At 40.1% G+C, this 17,764-nt stretch overlaps 1 protein-coding gene across 1 annotated transcript in view; it reads right to left on the bottom strand.

The window, feature by feature from the left end:
• The window catches only part of tmem145 (transmembrane protein 145), a 42,209-nt gene extending 29,408 nt beyond the window's left edge, over positions 1–12,801 (bottom strand). Inside the window, exon 1 of the mRNA XM_030750836.1 lies at positions 12,567–12,801. Within this exon, the coding sequence (XP_030606696.1) occupies positions 12,567–12,677 (111 nt within the window). The 5' untranslated portion in view covers positions 12,678–12,801. The remainder of the gene's footprint in view (positions 1–12,566) is intronic.
• Positions 12,802–17,764: the final 4,963 nt, after the last annotated feature.

The following is a 17,764-nucleotide window of genomic DNA, read 5'->3' as shown; positions in this document are numbered from 1 at the left end:
GAGACCAGATAATAGTGCTGATGGCGTACTTCACTGAGCTTACATAAGGCACTTGCAGCAGTGTGAGGATGGTGTATCAGTCAGTGGTGATCTCTCTCTATACATTGTTCTATACAGCTGTGGGTAGACACACTCTGTAGATATGGATCATAGTGCTGAACACAGCACTAACACCACATCACTTATATGTTGTTTACACACACTTCTCTGTCTGGATGACTGCCCAGTATGGGAAGGCCCTACTGAGGCAGCTGAAATAAATGAACTGCTTCAAACCAGAATGAGACATCAAATCCTTAAGAAGTTGTAGCAGCTAATTTTGTAAAATTAATACAACAAATGGTAGAACACTGGATTTAGATGAGAAATGCTGCAGGTTTGTGGTAAAACCCTCACGGTCACTAGGGTGTCTCCTATGATTAACAATATCTTAAGTGCTTGGCTAGCAAAATGACAGACAATGCCTCTGCAGTTTACAAAAGTAGATGATTAAATTTAGGGTATGGCTGGGCGCTTCTGACAAAGTCAAAGTATTTTTGGCTCACTTCTAGAGCTGGGTGTCATTTTTTTTAAAGGTTTGCACACTGGTGGTATTATATCAATTGTGATACTTATGCAATACAATTTTGCTTCTCTGGTGAATCCAGAATAATATTTTAAATAAATGTTAGAAGACTTTTTTAAAAAAAAATTATCTCTTTATAACCACCAAAATGGGCCTCTGAAAATTTTGAACCTTTTTTATTTATGTGTAGAAAATAACACGACCCCTGGATCAAGACTGGAACTACATCCTTGGGGCGGGTGGGGGGGCACACGTTAGTGTACGCCTAGTGTTTGCCCCAAGCCTGGATAAATTGGTGGTTTGTGTCAGGAAGAGCATCCAGCATAAAATCTGTGCCAAATCAAATATGCAGATGCATCCGCTGTGGTGACCCCTTGGGAAATAAGGGAGCAGCCAAAAGCAGTTTCTTACTTTCTTTTTACAATTTTCATTTTATAAATTAAAATGTTACAAGCATTCATTAAAAAAATAATACTAGTTGCAAGAAAGTAATAAAAAAATGAAAAATAACCAAGCTTATAATTTTGTTTAAATATTAGATAATACAGATTTTTTTCAATGCTTAATGCAACACTTTTTTTTTTGTAACAAGCATTGAGCTGTAAATAACTACAATTATTTATTTGCTACACTAAAACAATTTCCAATTTCTCTTCTGTTGCACTTGTGACCAAAAAAGGCTTTAGTACTCATCCACACGCGATGTCAAATCAAGCAAGGCTGTTATCTTAAGGATTACCACAATTTACATGCTGCAATTTACAAGTAGCAATCAGGTGCTGCTAATCAAGTGCACTTAATTAACTGATCATCAGTAAGTGTGACCACCTCTATAAAAGCAGTTGTTTTGGCAGTTTGCTGGCCTGGAACATTCAGATGTGTGTTAACACAATGTTAAGGAGGGAAGACATCAGCAATTATCTTAAAGAAGCAATTGTTGCTGCCAAGTAGTCTGAGAAGGGTCATGAGGTAATTTCCAAACAATCTGAAGTCCATAATTCTACAGTCAGAAAGATTATTCACCAGTGGAAAACATTCAAGACAGCTGTCAATCTTCCCAGGAGTGGATGTCCCAGTAAATCCAGCCCAAGGTCAGACCATGCAATGCTCAGAGAGACTCCAAAAAACCCAAGAGCTACATTTCATACTCTACAGGCCTCAGTTAGCATGCTACATGCCAAAGTTCATGACAGCACAATTAGAAAAAGACTGAACAAGTATGGCTTATTTGGAAGGGTTGGCAAAAGAAAGCCTCTTCTCTCTAAAATGAATATGGTAGTTAGTTTGCAAAGTCGCATCTGAACAAACCACAAGATGTCAGGAACAATGTCCTTTGGACAGACAAGACCAAAGTGGAGATATCTGGCCATAATGCACAAACTAAACACAGCATATCAGCACCTCACCCAACTGGTGGTGGTGGTGAGGTGATGATCTGGGCTTACTGTGCAGCCACAGGTCCTGGGCACCTTGCAGTCAACCATGAACTCCTCTTATCAAAGTGTTCTATAGTGAAGAGTGAGTCTTTCTGTCCAGCAGCTGAATCTTGGCCACAATTGGATCATGAAACAGGAAAATGATCCCAAACACAACAGCAAATCTACAATAGAATTGCTGAAAAAAATAATCAAAAGGTGTTGCAATATCCCAGACAAAGTCCAGACTTCAACCTGAGTGAAATGCTGTGATGGGGCCTTAAGAGAGCTGTGGATAAATAAATGCTTACAAACCTCAATAAACTGAAGCAACACTGTAAAGAATAGTGAGCCAAAATTCCCCCACAATGATGTGGGAGACTGATGAAGTCATACAGAAAATGGTAACTTTAAGTTATTCCTGTTAACGGTGGTTCTACAAGCTATATATGTTATACATTATATATATGGTAACTTTGCCAGAGGATGTACCACAGAAGAATTTCATGTTTTTGTCCTGGGGATTCTCTGAAGTTCTGACCCAAGGAGAGATCATCATATCCTTCTCTGTTGTTGGTCCTAAGTTATGGAATGACTTGCCTTTGCAGGTTAGAGCGGCCCCTTCACTGTCCACTTTTAAAGTTCGTCTTAAAACCCATCTTTTTTCCTTGGCTTTTAACTCCAGCGGGATCTAGTTTTAAACTGTTTTTTTTTTTTTTTTTTTTTTTAACCTGAAAGAGTTATTAAATTGTTATTTATTTGTGTTTTAATGTACAGCACTTTGTGTCAGCTGTGGTTGTTTTAAAGTGCTTTATAAATAAAGATGGTATGGTATGGTACAAGTTGTGCCAAAGTTTTACATTATGTTGCAGTAAAGTAACAATGTTGAAATACTTTTTTTTTTGTTACCAGAGTTGAAGGTTTTTTTTGATATGGAAAGTCATCACAGTAGAATGTTAAAGTAACAGTACTGGAAACTGCTAGTTAAAGTCTTTTTAATAATCAAATTGGGACATTTGAAAGTTAAATTTGAATTTTCATTTAAAAAAAAAAAAAGCAGCCATACAAGAAATTTGCCATAAAATAAAATATAATCTACAATTTGTTCTGATATCCTATTTTTTTCCTTTTTTTCTTACACACTTACACACAAAAGTCTCCAGCCCACACTGGCTTACAAGGCACTACCTACTAAACTCTGTGTGTATGTTGGAAGAAGTATTTGATAAAGGATTAAAAAGTTTCACTATTTGACTTTTACTTGAAATTTTCAATATTTGTGACAACTATTCATTATTATTTCAAGATACAACTGCACAAAAAGTGATGAATTAAACATTAATCTGTTGTATCAATAGTTTGTACGCGCTCATTTACCCTAAAAATAATTCTTTAAACTGTCAAAGGGAACGCCAGTCTATTTGACCAGCTGCCAGGTGGTGGAAATTATGACAGCACGACACACTGAAAGTCTTGATTGAAAGCAAGAAGTATAGTAAAACCTGTGAGGGCAAAAATAAATAAATTTAAAAAAACACTCTCTTGTGTGGCGCAAACAACTAACCACCAGTGCAGATAACCACCACCTAACTTAAAGAGGAAAAACCAGAACAAAACTGTGAGTTAACAGCAAACGCTACCCATCATATTGCTTCCACTGGTCTGACAACACGTCAGAGGATGCAGAGGCTATTTTGCTCTATTTTGTCCTCAAACATTTTGCCTTGGCTTGGTCTGCCCAAAAAGATCAGCTACACTGGTATAAACAATCTACTAAACTTTAAGGTTGATGATTATTAATGAGGCTATGACAATGGAAAAAGAAGATGCATTCATTTATCATTTTGCAGAACAGTTATGTGAGCTGATAACTGAATTACTCCACTGCAATGTAGCTTCAGATGCAAAAGCACATTTTAACTATGACATAGTTGACAGAAAAGCATATAAGGTATAGTCCCTGATGCGGGGATAACATATTTGGTTGTTTTACAGTACCAGTGCCCATATGAATGGGTTAGTGTGTCTAAACTTTGCACTGGTACTGTATCTCAGTGTTGTGATTCAGTTAATATTTACCATCTTTAAAATCAATTGTGCTCTTCAAATGTTAAAACATACCGATCCAGAGCATGAGTACAATTTCTTGCATACTGTGTATCTCAACCTGTTGCACATTTCGCCCTCTACAAAGAATGCAGTTTGCCTCTTTCTTATTAAAACAGGCCTTGAGGTTAGTTGTTATGAACTCTTGATCTCCAACCAACCAAGAAAACTCCCCATGCACCATTATACTGTAATTACCTCTGCCCTGCGTTTTCCCTACATAAACAAGCACAGTGATTTCTGCGCTGAGAAATAAAGTGCAACCAGAGCAGCGTAGCATGGCCAGCACTGCTGCCTCCATACATCACAGCAAACAAAACCGCAGCCATATTTCAGCTACTGCCATCCAGCTTCAGCCCCTGGAGCCTCTGGGTTATAATTCACAGCAAACTCCAAAAGTCACTGAAGCCCGAGACTCACACCCGCCTCCGTGTGTCGTCCCGGGTGACGCTTAAGGCAGTAACCATGACGACCAGGGCAGGAGAGAAAAACACTGACCCAGAGATGAATCCCTGGAGAGCGGAGAGAGGGGTGGTCCAGTTAGGTTAGTGAGATGGTGGGGTGGGGGGTGATTTAACTCACCACAGGCCAGGTCTGTGAAAGACCCCTTTGTTACAAAAACACACACAGAATAACCCATAAGCATCTGTCACACACTTTACAGCATGCCACGGCTGAACTGAAACATGCCCATCCTAATCAACACAGACCACTTAATGCACACGCAAACCCATCTCCTCCCCCATTAGTGCCATAGCAACTGCAGCATACCTTCATTTGCAGCTGCCATAGAAACATCAAAACAATAAGCAGTTCACTCTTAACACACAACCACTGTTTGTTTTTGTTTTTTCCTTTCAGGTCCTGCTCTTGTACACTTGTCCTTCAACTTCCTACACAACAGTAGGCAGTAGTAAACATGTGGGAACAATGGGGTTCAATGTGCATTTTAACTTTAACTTCCCTGCCACTTCTTTCAGCTTCTCTCACCAAAGAGGCCAGTCAGGAATTTAACTCACTAGCTTCTGGCTCAATTTCAAATAAGTGAACTACTGATTAATCAGCTGACAAAAAAGTAATCTAAAGGACTCAAGATTAAAGCCAATTTAGTGAATTACCAATAATCAAAACTATCCTACTGAAGCTTACTCACCTCAGCTTTTAGTGCAAGTCTATAAACCTGTGAGATTAAAGCAGGATGTCAGCTAATCCATCATTCAGTGACCCAATATCTACTGGTCATACAATACTGTTATTAAACACTTAACAGACTTGAAAGACTGAATTAGATTGCAGTGGGTCAGTGGGTCCACTCTAATATGCAAGTCACCTGGAAGGACTCAGATCCTACTGTCTTGAACTGCAGGTATTGATGGCAGTCCTTGTTCTGCTCTGAAGCCTCGCTGAGCCTTAGTTCTCTACCTGCTGCACGTTCTGGTGAGAGTCACCCTTCAGCTCGCAGCAAATCTCCAGTATGAAACAGGGACTACAGTTACCAGCTGCATTCCTAAAAAGGTGGAGCGGGAGCCTGTATGATTGCAGGACAAGCCAGCTGAGTAACATCAAGGACTGCCACAGCAGCGACATGGCCAGCGAGCAACGAAACAGGAGATGAGAGGGACTAGGGCTAGTTCATCAGCTGCAACTGAGCTTTCAAAATAAGAGAAAGGGAATTGAGCATGGGGCAGCACGGTGGCTAGCACTGTTGCCTCAAAGCAAGAAAGTCCTGGGTTCAAATCCACTTTCTGTGTGGAGTTTCTCGGGGTACTCCGGTTTCCTCCCACAGTCCAAAGACATGCAGTTAGTGGGTTCAGGTTAATTGGCGATTCTAATGCGAATGGTTGTCTGTCTCTCTGTGTTAAGCCTGTGACAGGCTGGTGACCTGCCCAGGGTGTACCCCGCCTCTCGCCCTATGACAGCTGGGATAGGCCCTTAGCCCCTCTGCAACCTTGAAAAGTATAAGTGGAAGAAAATGGATGGAAGGATTGTTATTTTGGATAGATAAAAGGAAAAAAGGCCAAAATGGGCCTCAATATATTTATGGGCAGCTGTAAATAGACCTGGATGGTTCCCGCAAGTCTATGTGTGGGAAACAGATAAAGTCCTCGAGCCAAGCCGAGAAAGAAAACACCCAAGAACATAAAACGTATGTTTTATCAAAAGTCTGTGAACTCCTGAAAGAAGTCTGTTGACATCCAGACATCATATCCATATATGTGTTTGAAAAAGAAATTCGTAAACCAGAGACATTACTATATCACTAGAACAGGCATTTTTCTTCTAAAAAGGCTTTCCTTAAATTTTCTGAACCTGGCTGCAGGGATTTTCTGCTGCAATAGCATTACTGAGGTCAGGCAATAAGGCCCTGGCTTGCAATTGGCAATCCACTTCATCCCGAAAGGTGTTTGATGGGTCTGAGCATTCTGTGCAGACCAGTCAAGTATTTCCTCAACACACTCAGATGGGCCTTTCTATGGACCTGGCTTTGTGTATGTGGCTTTACCCTGCTGAAGTAGAAAAGGCTCTTCCAACAACAGCTGCTCCAGAGTTGGATGCAAAAGAACAAACAGAATTGTTACAGCAGGCTGTTATTCTAATTATTGGAGCAATTTTTGGTTGTTTTTCAGGCTAAAATGCCAAACACTGATTTCAGACTGGTGACTGAGTATCAGTACAGCCTTCAACCTTACCGACCAAGTGGTCAATCAAAAGATATAATGAGCAGGATTATTAAGTGGCAAAAAATAATAATTTGCTGCAGCCCTACAGAGTTAAATATGTAATAAAGTACAACTGCATGATTAACTAAACTATAATTCTCAGTAGCTTGCTGGTAGATCAACTACTTTCACGTTTGCATTGTGATTTTAGTAGTTAATTTGCAATTTGCCATTTTTTGTGTGGTTAACTAATCAAACTAAAATCTAATCTGGGCCCTCAAAGGAAATAATTTTTTACTATACATTAGTGAACCCTTGTTGACCAGCAAGATAATACAAACTCCATTAACAGCAAAAATATTACATCACTTGTAATTTGTGCCCAGATCTGCTAAGATGACTTTGGTTAGGGCAGGTTTAGGTGTCATGGTGATTCCAGGAAGCTGGACCATCAGCTCACCTGTGACTTGCACATATTAAGTTCCAATTATTAAAACATCAGTGAAGTTACCTGACTAACCTCTTAACTATGCTATGTCCAATACCCCCAAGTTTCTAGAAGGCAGGTGACTGACTGCACTAACAGTGGAGTATTTATTTATTTATTTACTCCTAATTTTTTTATAATTTTTTTTTAAAAAGGAAGCTATGTTTTCTAATTAATTTCCCCACCGCTGCAATTCCATACTGGATGCTTTAAATCAAGCAGCTAACAGAGTCTAACTAAGCCACAACAGCATCAACAAGCTTGTATATTATCGGATGGGTGTTAGCACAATTCAACACAAAGGTTAAGCAATTCCACCGACGTTAACAACTAAACTAAGTGCCCACTAGTTATCCCAGCATAGCTCAGGATGTTGTGTGTGTGTGTGTGTGTGTGTGTGTGTGTGTGTGTGTGTGTGTGTGTGTCAGTGAAGTCCAGAAAAGACATTGAGCCCTGGAGAACAGCAACAGTGGATGAGGTGTCTACCTTAATCCCCTTTTAGTCTTCTTATTTCCCCAAGGCCGCTGCATTGTGATGCAGAGTCACTCAACCACCTTCCAGAGTGTGTGTGCATTGTTGCACCTGTAGGTGTGTGTATGTACGCCCATTAATCAAGTGTGATGCCTTGATGCAGTATCTGGTCAATTCAGCCTCTCACAGTCTTATTCATTTTTTTTTCCCTTTCTTCCTCCCTCACAGTTTGTCCTTTCATCTCAGTAGCTTTCTATCTTTTTCTCTTTCTCTCCAAAACCCTGTTTGCTTGCTAAGCCTCATTAACAATTAATTACCAATCAGCTAGTCAAGTCACCCCTGGACCGCTGGGCTTCTCAATGATTCATTAGTCAGGGTTACACAATGTTTCAACGCATTAAACACACTCACGCGCAGGCACACATGCAAACACGCTCAGCTCTGTCCTCTTTGTGTCTTTCGGGGGGGGGGGGGGTTCAATGAGCACAGACTTTCCAGACATGTGAAGACACATACACATTAAAGCGCACATGAAACACCCACTCGCCACACCTACTTACACACATACGGCACCTGCATCTAATCACAATGGCCTCATTAAAAAGAGATAAAGGAAAACTGATTGAGTTGTGGACTAGATAATACTATCCACACAGGGTTCCCAAAACTTACTTCAAAGTCAAACTAAAGGACTTTTAATAGACTCTTAAAAGTCTTGCTGGGTGAATTTCAAGAGTTCAGAACTGGCATGTTTTAAGATAAGACACGGCATTAATTAAAATAAGACATCACATATGAGGCTTTTTATTTCATGATCCTATTAAACCAAGAAATCCTGGCAAAACCCCTCATTTCAGATCTGCTGCTTTTATCAACCCTGACATATGTCAGTGTGTTTTTTTTTTTGTTTGTTTGTTTTTTTGGATGTGAGGTGTTGATTTTAGGATGGAGAAAAGCCCAGTGGGCAGAGGTATGCTGATGAATATGGGTGTTAGATTTTTCATTTAGACACAGAGCTTTCAAGGGCATTTGTTCATTTTCAAAAAGGCAGAAATTTAAAGACTTCTCTTTGTAAAACTGCAAATTTTTTGTTAACTGTGAAAAAACACACATTTAAACCTGCTCATAGCCATTTTTATTCAATAATCTGTATTCAGTAATGATTCCTCAAGCCCTTCCCTGATTTTAATGCCCAAGAGTCAGCAGAAAACTATGGCTAAATGACGAATTGATTGATTTATCAATATCAAAACTGATTTGAAAGTGTGTGCTTTTAAAACTGCATTTATATACTGTACTAAAGTTTTAAACAAGCAACTAAGTTTGAGCCAGCAACTGTTGCTGGATACTATTTCTTCATGCAATATTATAATGACCTTTAATAACAGCATTTTTCTACAAACCCATTTTTTTTTTCTCCAACTAATTCACAACTACTGCAAACACATTTACTTTGATTAACTGCAATTAAATTACCTTTAATAAACTGAAATCAATAACTGTCGGTTCTGTCTGCAAGGCGAACACTGAAAAGAAAACTTCCAGCTGTTTATAAAAACTGCATGCTGGTGCCAAATAACTGGAAACATCAGCAACCATATTCATCAGCATACCTCAGCTTGCTAGGCCTTTCCCCCCCATCCTAAAAAACAACAATGAGCATCCCAGGGAAAGAACACAGACAAGTTTGGGGTCACTTTTTCTGACTGGATTGCAAAATGTGCTCGGATGGTGTCAATAACAGGCATTTCATTCATGGTGAAACAAAATACAAGATTTCTGAGCTTTTAATGTTTCTCAGCTTGAGGCCAAATGTATCGCATTTAATACTTTACACACCAAAGCTAGACCCCGGTACTTTAACTTACTGGGTTTAACAGCAGGTGTGTGCTGTCAAAATGTAACTGAGCAACAGCTCAGTTTAACCTAAGGTCGTATAAGGTCTTTGCTTTATTGCTGATTTTTAATATGGGTCTGCTGCAAACTCAAACAGTTCTATGGATATTAACAGAAGAGACCAGGCTTGAAGCAGAGGGTGGATTTACTGCCTTGCTCAGAGGTCTCCTGCCACTGTGCAAACTTTTTCTCCTTCTCAGAATTTCCCTGCTGGGTTTAAAAATGTCCTTCTTATGCCCTTAAATCGAACAGCACCACCACCCCTCAGTAGGGACATTTTATCAGTGTGTCCACACACCACAAGCCACTTAAGACTAATTGTACTCATTGACCAGCTCCAAAAAAGCTGTTGACCAGTCCGCACCACTGCCTTTGGACAACTAGGCTTGCCTCTCCATATATTTCTCTAGCCATCCAACAGTTTTCAACAGCTCATCCCTCCCAGTGAGGCAAATTTCATTTATCAATTTGCAGCTCTGCACAAACTCAGCCTTCACCTCTGCAGGCATTGACACAGCTACCGCATCAAGGGACTGAAGCTGAGTTTATTCAATGAGTGAGCGTGTGAGCGCAACAGACTGATAGGAGTGGGAAGTCAACATGACTGTGTGCGTGCGAGCGTGTGTTCGGCTCTGAGAGAGAGGCAGGATGTGGAGTGAAGTTAGTGGGTGACCTTGGGGCAGGAATGCACAAGCAAGACTGATGAGGAGTAAACTACACACACACACACACACACACACACACACACACACAATATTAATATGTCAAGCCCAGTGTTACCCGATGTCCATCAAAGTGCTCTGTTTACTTTTATTTTTTTTATTTTTTGGGGGGGGGGGGGGCTTAACTTGTATCAAACCAGCTACAGTGCAACAACAAAAGAGTGCACCACAAGTTTTGAGAAGATCCAGGAAAGAAATGCAAGAAATAAAAGTGCATGCCTTCATTTTTAATTAATTTACTCTCATAATATTTCTTTCTACATATTTTTCTGAAATTGCAATAAAGCTAAAACAACTATTTTTTTTGATACATTAACTCAACAGGAAATCCATTAGCAACAATGTCAATTATTATTTTAACAATTTTTAAGAAAAAAAAAAAAAGAATCCACTGGCCTCAGCCTCTTTTGTGTAAACTGTAATTTTCATTGTTTTGATAAGAAACAAATAATGAACTGAAAAAAAAATTTTTTTTTTTTTCCCCAGCCTACAGTGCTTCATGAAATCATTAAATTTACTTTTTATAAAAACATCTTATTACTGGCCTGGCATAACAATACCAGCAGACTAAAACTACATCCTTTTTCACTGCAGATTACTGGAAAAGTAGATTGCTGGCCTTGCGGTCAGTATCTGGACAGTCTCACACATGCACACAAACAGTTGGAAGTTGCCCAGTGCAACCTATTGCTGGCCACTGTGCAGCTCCACTGGAGCAGGTGCACATTCAGCCTGCGTTCAAGGGCATCTCTCCAGCCGTGATGGATGGATGAGTGCCTCATGTTCAATTTATCTATCCTGATCTCCATCGTCATACTGCAGATTTAAACTGGTGACTTCAATGTCACTGTTTGGCTCATTTTCTTTTAAAGGAAAAACATGAGCACATGTCAGCAAGTCAAAATAATCATTAAAGCTTATTAATACAAAATGTCCAGTGTCTAATAGATTCGTATTCTTTTTTTTTCTTTTTTTTCCTTCTTGTTCTTTTTGGGTAGAGGGAGATAAACCCATACAGTGATCTGAGCAAAATATGTGACCCATGTTTGCTATATTTCTGAACAAACATCTCCCCCCCACACACACACACACTCCTTTTTATTTAACAGACCCCTCCTCCCTCCTGCAGGTCACTGAGTGACTCCACTGAGGCAACAGGAGATTTTAAGAGCTGAGAGTGTGTTGGGGCTGTAACAATTATTTGACATCATTTATAAAGCAAAAACGATAAATGCTTTCTCCTCTAGTGCTGCTAGTTTGTGGTTTACATAACCACAAGCTGAAATTTTCATAGCACATGCACACTTGTGTTCATATGACCAATGAGGTGTGTTTGTTAAACAGTAACTAACAGCTGATTTCACAGTGTCTTCTTTTGTTTCAGGAGATAAATATTTTGCTTTTCGTCAAAACATGTCCAAAACAACCATTAATAACTTCATCTAAGGTGGCTTCTTTTTCTGCTGACAGGCCTACTGCTTAATAAACAACAAAATGGTACTGTACTACTCATTTATGTCAAAGTTGATCCCAACAAACTCGTGGAGATGCGAGCAGAGATTTGGCACAGCAGGTGGTACTCTGCTGAATTACAAACAGCCCAGAGCTACCTGCCCCAGCTGCAGAGTCAACATTTGAACTCGCGGATCTCGTCAGGACAGCGACGATCCCGATGCTGATCTGCCTGACAGGAGCCTCAAACCCCTGAACAGGCTGTACTGAGCCCAGTTTCAACAAACCACCGCTGCGCGCCACAAGCCATATGACGCACACCTGTGACAGGTCCTCCGATCATAAACAGAAAAGCCGCTGCTAATTTACATTTAAGCATGGCAACAAAACCCCGCACGTTAACATGAATGTGATTTAAAGAAGAGTAATCACTTAGAAGGCTTTATTACTAGCTCTGGAACTGGTGTGATGGCGCTTTAGGGGCAATAATAATACAGAAGACTATCATATTATGGATAAAATATACGCCACGCTTGATACGGACGTAGATGGCGCGGGGTTTTAGGGCAGAATAGAGGTGAATGTGTTCTGTAAGCTGACAAACAGTCGTGCACATATGCGAGGCAACTTGATCCGTTAATTGGTCGTTGCCCCCTCGTCTAACAAACAGTCCACCACAGAGACACCTGCGAGCGGATTCGCAGTCAAGTCGGTTTCGCTCCTGTCAGACTGTGGTGGGGTCATTGTCGCAAAGCAACAAATTAAATGTAGAGAAAAAAAACAAATGCTCACCTCTTTTGTGTTGACGACGCCTCTGACGTATTTACCGAGGACTGAATCCACGCAGAGGACACTGGACAGCACGGCCAGGCACAGGAGTCTCTCCCCGACCCTCACCTCCATCTTCCTCTCTCCTCAGCTGCCGCTCGTCTGCTCTCCGAGCTCCCAGAAGCCCGTCTCCGCGCGAGAGCGCGCGCTGAGAGAGAGGAATACGCGCGTTCGTGCTGGTTGCCTCAACGCATGTGGCCCCCTCCGGCAGGTGAAGCTGGATGGCTGACGATGGTACGTTGGTTGTTTCGGGGGGAGGGTGACGGCTGCCGAGCGCGCGCACGGTTCCGCTCGTGCTTTAACAATGCGACATGTCCACACATTAAAAATGCCATCGCTGATTGCAATCATCTTTCCATTAGAGGTCACGCACTTCTAATGAAGTTGCACTGAGACTGATGGTGCTTGGCCTCCTGTCCCAAAATATGATATCAGTAACCAGCAGTATCAGCAGCAACGTGACTTAATGGTCTGAGTTACTGCTGAATTTCCTTGGAAAATTATCCATGCCAAAACCGGACCGGGAGAACTCAGATTATTTAGGTGTAGGCAATTTTTAAGGATCTAAAATACTGTTAAAAATATAACTACTACATCCAAACTTCACACAAGTATCACTTTGTTAAAGCTCCAGTTGTAGATGGTCAAATGGAGTAAATTTACATGCTATTGTGCTGTTTGATTCATACAATCACCTTTATGATCATGTCATTCTGTAAAATAATTATAGCAATCAGAAAAAGTTCTGCAGTTTGAGAGCCTGCAGGTCTTTGCCTCTGCAATGTGGAGAGAAGTGGCATCAAATGAAAACACTCATGCAAATGACAAGTGCCTCAAAACTACTTAAGAGTACTTTTTCCATTTTCCACCTCTGTGTGGAGAATACCAGAGCTGTCTGTGCTGCAGACTTTTGGTTTTAGATGATACTGTGTTTAACTAAAGGTCACCCTTTTTATTGACTTTTCCCAGAGTCTAAGCTGAATCAAAATGTTAGAATAAGTAATTTAATCAATTTTGATGTCCACAAATACAATTCTGAATCCTAATTCTATTCTTTTTAAAAATCCATCAAAACAGATTGAATTATAATCAGTATGTCGTACTCTCTGTGACTTTTAGTTAACCTTTAGTGTGATCATTGTTAAGCAAAGGTTAATTGAAAAGTTTGGAAACAACAACCACAACAACAACAACAACAACAACAACAACAACAACATGGCTCATGGGAGAATAATTTTATTTGAATAAAAATCAAGAAAGGCAGAAACTAGTCTATGCCTAGCACAGCAGACACATCACCCTAACGTGAAACCTGCAAGGAAATGCAGTCAAAAATCATTCTGCAACCAATCTGATTAACAAATTTAAGTAAAATATCTACATAAATCAAGCTTTAATATACATTCTTTTTTTTATTCACAGGTTTGCACTTATGGTGTTTTTAACGACAGCAACAAAACAAGTAAACTTAAAAACATCTCACCTTTCCAGTTTCCGGCTTGCCATGTGTACAAGCTTGTTTTTTTTTTTAAAAGGCTAATCATATTCTACATCAGAACTGATGCAGTGCAATTTGCATATGGAGTGCAGGCAGACTATGACACTGACTAGCACCTGCATTTTCAATGAGAACAGTGAACATTAAGGAGTAAAGTCAGTACATCTGTTACAAGACTCTGGCTTCAGTCTTTGGTTCAGCTTGAAACTTTATCCACAAATGAAGGACATGTCACATTTCTGCAAGTGCTTGAGGTCAGTTTAACACACTGAGGCATTTGTAAAGTAAGCAAGCTTCAAAGAACTTACATATGGGCTGGTATATCATCTGTGAAGTATAAGCTTGAGGTGAGTCAAACATATTGCACCAAAAAAACCCAAAAACAAAACAAAACAGTATCACATATGCGACAGAGGAAGCAGGGAAGAAAAAAAAAATAATGTTTTGCTGGTAATTACACAAGTTTGCTGAAATGTTGCCCCAATGGCTAAAGATAGCAAGCTCATGTTTGTAACAGTATTGCACTTTGCATTTCACTGAAATCAGCCTGGAGCAAAGAAAATCTCTAGTGAAAAGAGTCAAACTGTAGAGGTATACCGCACAACTAGAGACTGAACATAAAAAAAAAAAAACAAAAATAATAATATAAACAGTATTAAACTTAACTACTACAGCAGCTGCTCATTAACAAATGAATCATCAACACATGAGACAGCATCAAACAGGAGCTAAAAAAACAATACTGAATGATATATTTCAGCTAACAGTTGCAGGCAATATTAACACATCAGAAGAATCAACAAAAGAAACAAAAATGAGAATCAGGAAGTCTATGGCTGCAAAATAATCTGAGCAGAATAGCAAATAGACTTCCGGGTCCATCACCTGCACTCAGGTTAGCCTGATGTATGAGGGTCATCAAGAGTATGAGGCATACAAAGGCCTAAGAAAATTTCCATCCATCCATTCACTTCCGCTTATCCTGTTCAGGGTGGCAGGGGGCTGGAGCCTATTTCAGCTGTCATAAGGCGAGAGGCAGGGTACACCCTGTACAGGTCGCCAGCCTGTTGCAGGGCCAACACAGAAAGACATTCACACCTATGGGTAATTTAGAGTGGCCAATTAACCTAACCCCATTGGTGCGGTGGTTAGCACTGCTGCCTCACAATTAGAATACCATCTGGAAGGCCTGGGTTCGATTCCACATTGGGCCAGGCCTCTCTCTGTGTGGAGTTTGCATGTTCTCCCCGTGTCTTTTCCTCCAGGTACTCCAGTTTCCTCCCACAGTCCAAAGACATGCAGTTACCGGGGGTAGGTTAATTGGCCTAAGAAAATTTGACTATTTTAAAACGAGGAGGAAAAGAAGAAGAAGAAAAAAAAAAAAAAAACTAGTTAACTCAAATTCCTTACAATACAAAACTGCTAATGACCCGTCAGCTTTGCTGTTCATCCTATGCAGTGTTGTCTTCAGCTCTGATGAGGTATAATCCTGCAGCTTTGCTGTTCATCCTATGCAGTGTTGTCTTCAGCTCTGATGAGGTTGTGTACAGTCTATCAAACAAAACCTGTTGTCTCATAGAGGCTCGACTACATTAAAGAGATGTCTCTCAACAACAGCTAATTAATACATGGATAGTCTTGAGTGTGAAGTGCCATTCCTGTCTGGTATGAACACATAACACAAACAGCTCGTGTTTCCCTACATGTAACAGACAAAACTGTGATTATGTGAAAATATCCAGTCTCCCCTTCAGCCACAGACAGAGGCACAAAGCAATGCAAAGGGGGGGAAAAAAAAAAAATACATGTACAAGCTTTCCTTAAATTAAACTTGTACTGAGCGACAGTGCAACTACTGCAAAAGTGCACAGTGAGCATAAACAGCAGCTAGTAAAGCAAGTACAGTCCAGCATCTCAGAGAGAGCAAATGTATAACTTTCTTCCTCTTCACGGGCCTTGTTCTCTCCATCAATCGGACTAAAAATATTGCAGTAAGTACTTGAAGCTGACAACTGAGTATGGTATAATCCTGTAGCATGACTTTGCTGCTGAAAATTCCACTCTTCAACAGGGGGAGGATTTTGCTCTCGAAGCATCAGCTAAATCCAATTCATCACACAGCATCCCTCTCTACAGACCTGGCAACCCCAGCCCTCTTACCAGGCAAGGGCAGCACAGTGCCAGAATTGTTGGCATCTATATTTAGTTGGACGTGATAGAGAGACTGACCCTACGAAGGACATTTTTGCGTACTTCAAAGTGCTTTGACAGCCACATGCACAAGGAAGTGTCCCCTGGATATCGAAAATAAAGAAAAGCCCAAGCCTGACAGTGGAGAGAACAAAAAAAACAAAAAAAAAAAAAACAAATAAAAAATAAATTAAAAAAAAAATATGAACCACCAGCCACATTTAGTTGGCCAAAAACAAATTTTAGTGACTTTTACAGAGCACTACTGCAATCTCTTTTCTTGCTCAAGGTCCTGAAGCTTTTCCTAAAAATCTGAGTTGTAATTAAGGGGAAAAAAAAGGGGGTGGATGGGTGGGTAAAAAAAAAAAAAAAAAAAAAAAAAAAAAGAAAGGCTGTTGGGCTGGAAATCCCACAGCCAGTGAGAAATGGCCACAGTCCCAACTGTGGTGAGAAGTAGTGAACAATAGTGCACAGTGAGTGACCAGGACAACTTGAAAGGTGTGGTGAAGTTTAAAATAATATTGATAGCTGAGGACTGGGCTGCTGCTTCCTCTCCTTGTATCAGTGTCTTAAACATGAGAAAAAAAAAAAAGATTGTCACTGAAAAACCTACAGGATGGATTCCAAGTGTATCTTTACTTGTCTTCAAATTAATGCACTGCAGTCTATGTATTAGCATTATTATATCACTACAAAATGCACAAGGCATCCAGACAGGGCACTCTGTCCCTGTGTGATGTTCTACATTTACTCTGATTATTGTGTATTGCTCAGGGTAGAACAGAAGCTTAATTGGAAAGGCCAGGAATGTCAGAGCAGCTGCTACTACACACAAACACACAAAAAAGGAGAGGTAAATATTCAGCACATTGAAAAACATGGAGGGGAGGAAAAAAAAAAAAAAAAAAAAGTACAAGATTGCATTATATAATTCAGAGTACAATCAACAATTAAGCCTGACATAACAGCAATAAAAACCGATATAAATAACAAAACTAACACTATTGCATAGAGTTCATAAAATGATTAAAAACTGCAACAAATATGAGCAAAGAAGTGAGTCAATTCAGCCAGTTTCGAATCTTTCGCACTGTTGTGTTTTAGCTTTGTAATTCTATTCTGGAGAGAGAGTCAACAGAGTTACCATCCACAAAGTGAGCTGTATTGACTGCCAAACTGGCGTAATTGAGAACAAAATGTAGAGTTATTAAGTGTGACTTAGAGTCATTCCCTAAAGGACAAATGGCCATTTTGATGGAGGTGACTCCACACAGAAGTATATATAGTGTGCCTACTACTATCTGATTAGGGCCTCGAATCACTGTCTTGGCCTATATGAATCACAGATTCAGGCTTCGTCCCGTGAATCGTCTGTGCCGCTTTATGTCCGAGCCTTTGCTGCCTAACAGCAACTCTGTTAAGTATGAGTCCCGTGTGTGGGTGAGTGCTGGTCTTTGATCCAAGTAGCTGCTAA

The sequence above is a fragment of the Archocentrus centrarchus genome, chromosome 16, assembly GCF_007364275.1.
Source record: "Archocentrus centrarchus isolate MPI-CPG fArcCen1 chromosome 16, fArcCen1, whole genome shotgun sequence".
NCBI lineage: Eukaryota > Metazoa > Chordata > Actinopteri > Cichliformes > Cichlidae > Archocentrus > Archocentrus centrarchus.
This window is presented reverse-complemented; position numbering and strand designations above follow the sequence as displayed.